The sequence below is a fragment of the Orycteropus afer genome, unplaced genomic scaffold (genome assembly GCF_000298275.1).
Source record: "Orycteropus afer afer isolate SDZICR_OR568_19922 unplaced genomic scaffold, OryAfe1.0 scaffold00272, whole genome shotgun sequence".
NCBI lineage: Eukaryota > Metazoa > Chordata > Mammalia > Tubulidentata > Orycteropodidae > Orycteropus > Orycteropus afer.
The window spans coordinates 127,010-137,462 of NW_006921859.1; the positions used below are offsets into that span (position 1 = coordinate 127,010).

Here is a 10,453-nt window from a genome sequence, read left to right on the forward strand (position 1 = left end):
AATATTATTATAGTACTTCATAATTATTATCATAGTACTGTTTCTCCCTTGGGAGCTCTGGTGGCATAGTGCCTAAGGCACTTGACTGTTACCCAGAAGTCTGGCAGTTCAAACCCACCAGCCACTCCTCAGAAGGAAGATTGGGCAATCTACTTCCATAGTGATACTGCCTCAGAAACCCAAGGAGGAGATGCTATGAGTCAGATCTGACTTGACAGTGAGTTTTATTTCTCCCTTCAATTCTATCAGTGTTTGCATTATATAATTTAGGTGCCCCAATGTTGAGTGCAAACATATTTATGATTGTTAAATCTTCTTGATTGAGCTTTTTATCATTATATATTATCGATCTTTCTCTCTTCTGACAGATTTTGTCTTCAAGTCTACTTTGTCTGATACTAAGATTGCCACCTCAACTCTCTTTTTGCTATTAGAAAACTATGGAATATTTTTCTCTATCTGTTTTGGTTATCTAGTGCCTCTCTGACAGGAATATACCACAAATGGGATGGCTTTAACAACAGGGTGTTTACTCTCTTACAGTTTTGGAGGCTACAAGTCCAAGTTCAAAGTGCCAGGCTCTAGGGGCTGGGTGAAAGCCCCTCAACCTTGGGCTTCAGCTCTGTCTCTTGCTCCCAGCCCACTGAAGCTGGGGGATTTCTTCACTCAGGCAGCTGCTGGCTGCTGAGGCTGAGGCTGACAAACCCAAGATTGGCAACTAAAAAGGCACAGTCCTGATGTTACCAAACCACACAGCAGGCCATTGATTCAGGTCCATTAAGAGTCCCAAGATCAGCAGACAACATGGCAGGCTACTGAACGACGACTTGGCTACATGCAGGATTCAAGCGTGCCAAACAGCTAGAGACCATTCCCAAAGCTTCTGCTTATATACAGAAGCAAACCACATCCCTAAAGCAGTTATTCAGCAGTTATCGGCAGATTCCACCATGGAGGTGATTGCCAATCTCATCATGGGGAGTAACTATGACCAGTTGCCCAACCACTCAAAACCAGGCCCAGCCAAGTTGACATATAATCATAACTTCCACACCATCCTTTCACTTTCAACCTATTTGTCTCCTTGGGATTAAGGTGTATCTCTTGTAAAAAGCATATAGTTGGATCATATTTTTAAATCCATGCTGCCATTCTCTGCCTTTTTATTGGTGCATTTAGTCCATTTATGTTTGAGGCAACAAAAACACAACACACTGCTGTGGAGTCAGATCTGACTCATAGCGACCCATCTTGGTTTTCTAAGGTGGTGTAACTATGGAAGTAGATTGCCCAACCTTCCTTCTGGGGAGTGGCTGGGGGATTTGAACCACCAGCTTTCTGGTTAGCAGTAAAATGCCTTAGGCTCTACGCCACCAGAGCTCCCTACTTTTGAGGTAGGTATTTTAATCTCCATTTTACAGCAGAGAAAACAGGCAAAACTGAGTAATTTGCCCAAGGTAACATGGCAAATAAAAGTGCGTCTCTCGAATCTCCAGATTCACAGGTGTGCACTCTCTCTGCTTTGCTGTCCAATATTTGAGCCAGACTCAGAACTTCTTGGAGGCCAAAAGGTGAGAAGAAAGCAAACAGTCTAGAAGGCCTGGGGTGGTGAGAAACCTTTTTTAGCTGTGCCAAGGCTTGCCTGGAGCGCCTCTGGGGGAGAAGAACTTCACCAAGAGGGATCCAAGATCACTGTGCATGGGCCTGCCCTCTCGGTTCCTGCCACAAGACCACTCCTCTACCTATGCCTCTGTCCCTCCCCCCACTGATCTGAGTGGCAAGGGGTGAGGGGGAGTTGGGCTTTTTTTTGGGAAGGACTCTTTCTTTATATCCCACCCCGGTCAGCTCAGCCCTACTTGGACTTACTGTACACACATCTGTAATTCCCACATATCTAAACTATACTCCATCTCTAAGGGGAACCGCAATCTCCCAGTCACCAAGGTTGGAAATTTCCAAGCTATCTATCACTCCTTCCTCTTCATTTCTGAAACGTTGTCACCAAATGCATTGTACTTCAAATAACTCTTATGTACATCCATCCCCTCGTCAACCCCAGCTGCTGCTGACCTAGTTCTGTCTTCATCCCATCCCACGTGGACTTTCCTGCCACTAATGTCCCCTCCAGGAGCTCTGGTAGCATGGTGCCTAAGGCACTTGACTGCTAACCAGGAGGCTGGTGGTTCAAACCCACCAGCCATTCCTAGAAAGGAAGATTGAGCAATCCACTTCCGTAGTGATATGGCCTGGGAAACCCAAGGAGGGGTCGCTCTGGGTCGGTCCGACTCGATGCTACATAACAACAACAATGTCCCCTTCCATCAAGGACTGGATAAAAGGAGACTGGGGTAATAGGGGTGTTCCACAGTGACCTCTCTTCCTCTTCCCAGGTCAAGATCAGGTATGAACAGCACTGTCGGGGACCTAGGTATTGGCAGCTGCACCCCATGGGATGACCCTGCTCGCTTCATCGTTGTGCCTGCAGCCTACTCCCTGGCGCTGGCCCTAGGGCTACCTGCTAACGTGGCCGCCCTGGCAGTGTTCGTCCGCATTGACGGGCACCTGGGCGAGGCCCTGCGACTCTACCTGCTCAACCTGGCCTTGGCTGACGTGCTCTTCACGCTCACGCTGCCGCTGTGGCTCACCTACTACCTGGGCCCGGCCCACTGGCCCTTCCCGGAGGCTGCCTGCCGCGCGGCTGGGGCTGCCTACTATGTGTCCACCTACGCAGCTGTGGCCTTCGTGGCACTTATCAGCGTGTGCCGTTGCGAGTCGGTGCGAGGGCCCGGATCCGGTCCAGTTGCGCGCCCTATGCTGCGCCGCCGGGGCCCCGCCCGGGCTGCCTGCGCGGCCGCCTGGCTGGCAGGCATGGCCTGCGCTCTGCCCTCGCTGGCCACGCCCCACGCGCTGCGCCCGGGCCCGGGAGGTTCCGCTCGCTGCCTCGAGTACGGCTGGGCACGCTCCGGCCTGGCCTACGCCACCGTGGCCTTCTTCGCGGCTGCTTTCCTGCTGGTGCTCGCGGCTTACGTGAGCCTGGCGCGGGCTCTCGCGGCGCCCTCGGGCCCAGGCCCGACTCCCGCAGGCCCGCACCGACGCGCCGCCAGGACCATGGTCTTGGGACTATTACTCGTCTTCGTCGTTTGCCTCGCGCCCTACCACCTGCTCCTGGCGCCCTGGGTAGCCAGGCAGGAGGGCGGCGCAGGTGGCGGGTGTCACGCCGCCTCCACGCTTGACGTTCTGCACACCCTCAGCCTGGCGCTGCTGAGCCTCAACAGCTGCCTGGATCCACTCATTTACTGCTTCTCAGTACGCCGCTTCCGCCAAGACTGCTGGGCCCTGAGCCGCCGCGCCGGCTGGAGGGGTCCCAGCGCACACCAGACTTCTTTTATCCGTTCTTAGATAGGACCCTGGCCTCCTTGCTTGCAACAGCCTGCTGCAGGCATTGGGAGAAACCTCTTTGGAAGGACCTGGGTTCTAATCCAAATGCAACTACTTACTAGTACAGCTGTGGAACACTGTGCTTTTCTGTAAAAAGAGAATAAACACATTCTTTATAATCTGAATGTTCCCTGGCCTTGCCAACTTTTGGATAAAATAACATACCATTATTTTTAAACCTCTTGGGATAAAAAACAAACTTTGGTTACCAAAGCCCTTAACATTGGCCCACAAGGGCCTGCCGGGTCTGGCTTCTCCTGCCTGGCTTCCAGCCTCATCCTCCTCCAGCTCAGTATGCACTTCTCAGTCCCTGGAACATACCGGTTTACTATCCTCCAAGTCCTTTGCACCTTTTACAAGGAATGAGCTCCCTCTCTCTCATTTACTAAATTAATTTCTCTTCGCCCTCACTTTCTCAAAAGTAACTTCATAGCAAAGCCTTTCTCGGCTGTCCCAGCACTCAGATCCGATTTCTCTTTTCTGGCTCATTTCACAATTGTAATCAAATAATTAACTGAGCAATTAATTACTTTTTCCCTCTCTCTTGCCAAAATGTATTAATGTTGATTCATATGAAATTGCCATTTTTGTGGGTCCAAAAAGATTGAGCATTGGCAATTTTATTTTCATCTGCTTCAACTTAGTAAATTCTATGGTTACTTTGTTTACCACTGTAGGCCCTATCTTGGCAGTGTGCCGTGTTCATAGTATGACCTCAATAGATTAGATGAATGAATGAGACCTGAATATCATTAGTTTAAAATTCTCAAATACTCAGATATTCCAGGCTTTGATAGATTTTCCTCAAGTATTTCTGAGATTCTCCAAGTGTATTTTACACTGATTCATTCCTGACCCAGACCTGATGATTGCTTTTTTCTGCAGTTGCTGGAGACCTGTGACTCTGCCATCACGTCCACTGTGCTAAGACTCCTGTGCCAAGACTTGGTGGTAACCAAGCTGGAGAACCATCCTTCTATATTAGCTGAGAGGGAAAACTCAGACTCGTTGCTTCAGCTTCAGCTGAGCTGGCACTCTGTCACAGGGTGCAAATCCATGCCAGTGGCTCTGGCTTTCCCTCCTCAAGTGCCTTGACAATTCAGCGTTCTTTTACAAGTGGGGAAAGGAACATCTTCTTCCCCTCAGTCAGTTATTGGGGCCCCACGGCAATATTTCTTAGATCTCAAAGAATTGGAATTCAATAAGTGAGAGAAACAGGTTCATGTTGCAAATTGGTGGGGTCAGGAAAAGTCATCAATCGGCCATCATTCTTACCTGTTTTCAGGTCCTATTGCTGAGTTTGCCTTCTAATAGTAGAACTGTTAAATTGCTTCTTTCCCTTTTGATAATGTATCTTTCATTGGTCCTTTATTCCGTGTTATTGTTATTATTATTATTTCATTTTAAAAGTAATACATGGTCATGAAAATAACTTCAAGCAGTGGAGAAGAACGTAAAACAGAAGTAAAGATTCCTCAGTGGTAGCCACTGTTCACAATTTCTTTTGTATGTATTTTTACAGATATTTCCTATTCTAGTACTATCTATCTATCTATCTATCCCATAAATGGGATAGTTACAAGGCTCTTCTGCAATTTGCTTTTCTCATTTAATACATCTTGTATATCTTTCCATATAGGCATATAAGATCCACCTCATTCTTTGTAATAGATTCAAAGTATTTATTTTATCATTCAGTCTCCTATTGATGAGCATTTATGTTGTTTCCATAGTTTTACTGTTGCAAACAATGGTGCAATGAACGTCCTTGTCCACAAACCTTTGCATACTTGTAAATCTGTACAATAAACTCCTGGCAATGAAGCTGCTGTGTCAATGAGTATGTGTGCACACTTAAAATTTTAAATTACATCAACAGATTGCCCCCAAAATTGTTACACCAGTTACACATGCATCAACAGCATGTTGTTGCTGTTGTGTCCCATTGACATGATTCACACTCATAGTGATCCTATAGGACAGAGTAGAATTACCCCTTAGGGCTTTCTAGGCTGAAATCTTTGTAGGAGCAAATCACCACATCTTTCTCTCCCAGAACAGCTTGTGGGTTTGAACTGCTGACTTTTCAGTTAGCAGCAGAGTGCTTAACCACTGTGCCACCAGGGCTCCTTCAGTAGTATGCAATGGTCCCTACTTTTCACGCCCTCACTATCACTGGGAGCTCTGGTGGCATAGTGCCTAAGGCATTTGACTGCTAACCAGAAGGCTGGCAGTTCAAACCCACTGTTCTGGTTACTACTGAGTGCTGCTCTGACAAGAATATACTGCAAATGGGATGCTTGAACAAACAGGAGTTTATTCTCTTAAAGTTTGGAGGCTTTAAGTCGGAGTTCAAAGTGCCAGGCTCTAGGGGTTGGGTGAAAGTCCCTCAACCTTGGGCTTCAGCTCTGCCTCCTGCTCCCACCCTAATGGAGCTAGAGGTTTTTATTTAATCAGGTGCTGGCTGCTGAAACTGACAAGCCCAAGGTTGACAAGTCAAAAGGCACAGTCCCAATGTTACCAAACCACATGGCAGGCTGTTAATTCAAGTCCATTGTAAGTCCCAAGGTTGGCAGAGCATGGCAGTCTGCTGAACAATAACACAGCTACATGCAGGGTTCAAGTGTGCCATAAGCTAGAGACCATTCCCCAAAGCTTCTCCTTATATATACAGAAAGCAGACCACTTCCCTAAGGCAGCTACTCAGCTGCTCACAGTAGATTCCACCAAGGAGTTGATTACCAGTCTCATGGAGAATATTACATTCAGCTGCCCAGTCACTCAATAAGGCCCAGCCAAGTGGACACACAAACTTAAATACCATACCCACCAACCACTCTTCAGTAGAAAGACTGGGCAATCTACTTCTGTAGAGATACCACCTTGGAAACCCAAGGAGGTATCGCTATGAGTCAGAATCGACTGGACGGCAGTGAGGTTTTTTTTTTTTTTTTTGGTTTTTTCACCATCACTGGATTTTATCACCTGTTGCTTCTTGACTCTAGACTTTTGTTGGTCCCCAATTCCTCTAGATGTGTCTGAATATTTCTGTACTGCACTTGTGACCATAATTAATATTATTTTCTTTTTCCTTGAATGCTTCTCAGTCTCCTTGGTATCCATTTGAAACTTGGTGGAGAAAAGAGTAGGAAGAGAAAGAGCATCACCTAAGGCCTCACACCAGCCAAATCTTAGTCTTTTCTTATATTTTGAGGAGTGGGATTAAACAAGACCCCAACTGAGAGCTCAAATGCATGTCAGTAGGTCCACTGTCATTATTAGTTCCCGTCCTTCCTTAGCAATCAGGTTGGCTCATCCCATCCAGCGCTGACCAGCATCTCAGTCCAAGGCCAGGAGGCAGCCTAGGCTCACAGCGTGAATTCATTTGCACTGGTGGAATGATTTGCCCAGCATTTGGAACCATGCAAGGACAAGCTTCTGAGGAAAGATCTGGTCTTTACCATATAGCCAGCTGAACCTTTTGAGGCTGCATTTGATTCTGTTCAAATAAACACAATGCCCTGTGGCCTCATCCATCCCTGTGGCCTTGTACCATCTTGCTTTTGATGTGACTTCCCTTAGTAGTCAGTGTCCTTTGGGAAATGTCTGCCTTAGTCTATATCTGACCTTGGGGGGAGAAAAGAGCTTGAGAGTCAGTTGCCTCTCGGAGGTCAGACATGAGGAAGAGAAAGCCTCGGTCTAGAGTAACAGTGGGTGGGGAGCCCCCTTCTCCCACCATGTCAACTCAGGAAAGAAAGAACCTGAGGTGAGGCCCCAGATACAAAGAGCCTGAGGGATGAGAGAAAACAGACTGTTTAGGACTGTCAATCTTTTTAGACTTTCCTTTTGAACTATTCCAATACTCATACTTATTGAGAACCTTCAAGATTTGACCCTATATACACCCTCAATCCAGGATAGAGAAGAAGGAAGCTTGCTCAGTTCTTCAGTAGGTGCTAGATACCACTTTTCTCCAGGATTCATGGAAAACCATCTGCCTGACATTTTCAGCAGCTTCTTAGTATAGCCCAGACTCCCCCTCTCTATTTCAGTGTTAAAAAAAAAAAAAAAAAAAAACCCACTGTCCAGTCAACTCTATGACTCATGTCTACCCAATGTGTGTCAGAGGAGAACTATGTTCTATAAGGCTTTCAATGGCTGATTTTTCAGAAGTAGAATGCCAGGGTTTTCTTCTCAGGTGCCTCTGGGTGGACTCAAACTGCCAACTTTTTGTTGGCAGCCAAGCACATTTATAGTTTGCACCACCCAGAGACTCCTTTGCAAGGAAAGGGATGCCCAATCCCTCCCCTACCTACCCAGTCCATATCCTGTGACTATGAGGTTCAGATGTGGCTTAGGGAAGCTACTCCTGACACAGAGAGAACAAAGTTCCCCTTCTCTGCTAGGCCCCACTCTCTCTCTCTCAACTCAGTCACAGACCAGATTTCTAAACCCAGCCCACCCTGTTCCTGACCATAACTAGGGCTGACTCAGGTCCTTGGCTTTGCACACAATTGCCCCTCTCTGACCCTGCCTCTTCCTGCCTGGGTCCTCACCTGCACCCTAGGCCTTGCCTGCACCTCTGGCCTCTGTAGAAAAGTTTGTCAGACTACAGCTTCATTTTTCTCTGTCTTCAAGTCTCAAGACACTCCTTCTGCAGGTGATTTTTGCCTGTGGTATCTATCTCTCTCTCATCTGGCCCCAAAATGAGGATAGCCTTTTCCTCTGTGGGTCATGCCCCCCATGGCTGCAACAGTTCTTTTCTGACCCTGAAACCACCTCCTCTGACTGCATTTTGGCTCTAGGAGCTGTAACCTCCTTTCCAGATCACTTGTAGGGCATTCCCAGGCATGCCCTTTCCTTCCATTGATGTGACATATACCTACCTCTTACCCCCAACGTGAAGCTATCATCATTAAATCAGGCTTTCTCACTCCTAGTTCTCAGTCAGCACCAGCCTAACCCTGAAATGTACTTGTGTTCAGAGTGCTGGGCTCATGCCTGTACCTAGCATGGTAGTATACTGGGCAAGAGTGCAAATACAGGCCCCCTTACTATATGTCTAAGTATTTAAAGGTTATAAATGAAGGTAGCAGCACATGGTTAAATCAATGACATTCCATCCTACTACTTGGACAAGTATACCTTCCTAATGACAAAATACACCACCCGTCTGTCAGTTGTGGCACTGTGGTGGCTTGTGTGTTGCTATGATGCTGGAAGCTAGGCCACCATTATTTCAAATACCAACAGCGTCAGCATAGCTGACTATAGCGGTGGACAGTCAGCATAGCTTCTAGTCTTAAGCAGACTAGGAAGAAAGGCCGAGTAATTTACTTCCCCAAATTAGCCAACAGACACTCTATGGATCACAGCAGAATATTACCTGATAGAATGCTGGAAGATGAGCTACCTGGGTTAGAAGGCCCTTAAAATGCACAGGGGCCACAGCAATGCACTCAAGGTTCCAATGATTGTGAAGATAGTGCAGGACTGAGCAGCGTTCATTCTGTTGTACATGAAGTCGCCATGAATTGGTGGTGACAGGACAGCAACTAACCACAACAACGACAATATAGAAAAAGATGTGTAAAGCTGTGGTTTACCTGACCAGAAGCAAATTATTGGGGATTAAACTTAATTTTATATATTATATTTAAACATTGTATTTGGGTTAACTAACTAACTCACTGCCATCAAGTAGGATCCACCTCATAGCAACCCCTCCTGGGGTTTCTGAGGCATACAGAAGTAGATTGCCCAACCTTTCTTCCGAGGAGTGGCTGGTGGGTTTGAACTGCCAGCCTTCTGATTAGCAGTCAGATGCCTTAGGCACTAAGCCACCAGAGCTCCCATTTGGGTCATGTATGATAAATTATTATCATAGAGAATATTACAAAATAATTTCATCATAACTCACTATCATTCATAATGTGATTTTTACTTTGTCAGAAAATGACAATTTATTACTATTTTTTTTCAAATATCTCTTCAGTAAAGATTATACCACAATCCATAAGGACCAAAATAGTCTCCATAGACAAAAAGGAAGCTCTGGTGGTACAGTGCCTAAGGCATTAGACTGCTAACCAGAAGGCTGGTGGTTCAAACCCACCAGCCACTCCTCAGAAGGAAGATTGGGTGATCTACTTCCATAGAGATACCACCTCGGAAACCCAAGGAGGGATCACGTTGAGTCAGATCTGACTCGACAGCAGTGAGTTTTTTTTTTTTGTTTGTTTATAGAAAAAAGTTTTGAGATTTTTTTTGTCTGTTAATCTTCTTACTCATTATCATACATTTTCCTTTCCTTGTTATAATTGCTTTATATTTTATCAAAATGCCATTTTTGTTTGCATTTCACATGCAGTTCATTTCAATTTAAAGAAACCATTTTCATACTCATAAAAATATTTTTTTAAATTTTAATAGTGAAGTAGTTAAACAGTCAACTGTTTTTCTATTAGTTTTACTAACCTTGTTAATAGCAAGCAAGAGTTCAAATCAAATAACTGTTGATAACACATATTCAAAACAAATGTTTTTCTATAAAAGACCATGATTTGGTCTTTAGCCAAGAATCTTAGTTGTTTAATATATGCTTTTTTTTTTTTTTAATTTTTATTGTGATTTGGGTGAAAGTTTACAGAGAAAATTCATTTCCATACAGCAGTTCATACGTATTTTGTTTCATGACATTGACTGCAATTCCCCACATTGTAACAGCTCTCTTCCCACTTCCTCCCCATAGTTACCTCTTCCCTGTGTCCTTCCCTGCCAGGCACTTTCACCATCCACAGCTGATTCCCTATGTAAACAATGCCCTTCTGTTCTCCCACAATTGATCCTCCAAGGAGTATATCTACCTTATGTAAATGTTCACTCCATATGCCTGTCTATTGTTTGGCTGGAAGCCACAGTAGTGAGTTCAGTTCCAGACCTAAGGGGAAAGTAGGGGCCATAGTCTCAGGGGTCTCACCAGGCTCTATCAGATCAGCAAACTTGGTTTAATTTA

At 45.6% G+C, this 10,453-nt stretch overlaps 1 protein-coding gene across 1 annotated transcript; it reads left to right on the top strand.

Annotated features, from left to right (window-relative positions):
* Positions 1-2,403: 2,403 nt before the first annotated feature.
* On the top strand, positions 2,404-3,399 carry LOC103205185 (platelet-activating factor receptor-like). The gene has a single exon (XM_007950464.1). The coding sequence runs from the start codon at positions 2,404-2,406 to the stop codon at positions 3,397-3,399; it is 996 nt and encodes a 331-aa protein (XP_007948655.1).
* Positions 3,400-10,453: the final 7,054 nt, after the last annotated feature.

What these genes read in the sequence shown, in the direction of transcription:
- LOC103205185 (XM_007950464.1), top strand. Translation starts at nt 2,404, where the DNA reads ATGAACAGCACTGTCGGGGACCTAGGTATTGGCAGCTGCACCCCATGG.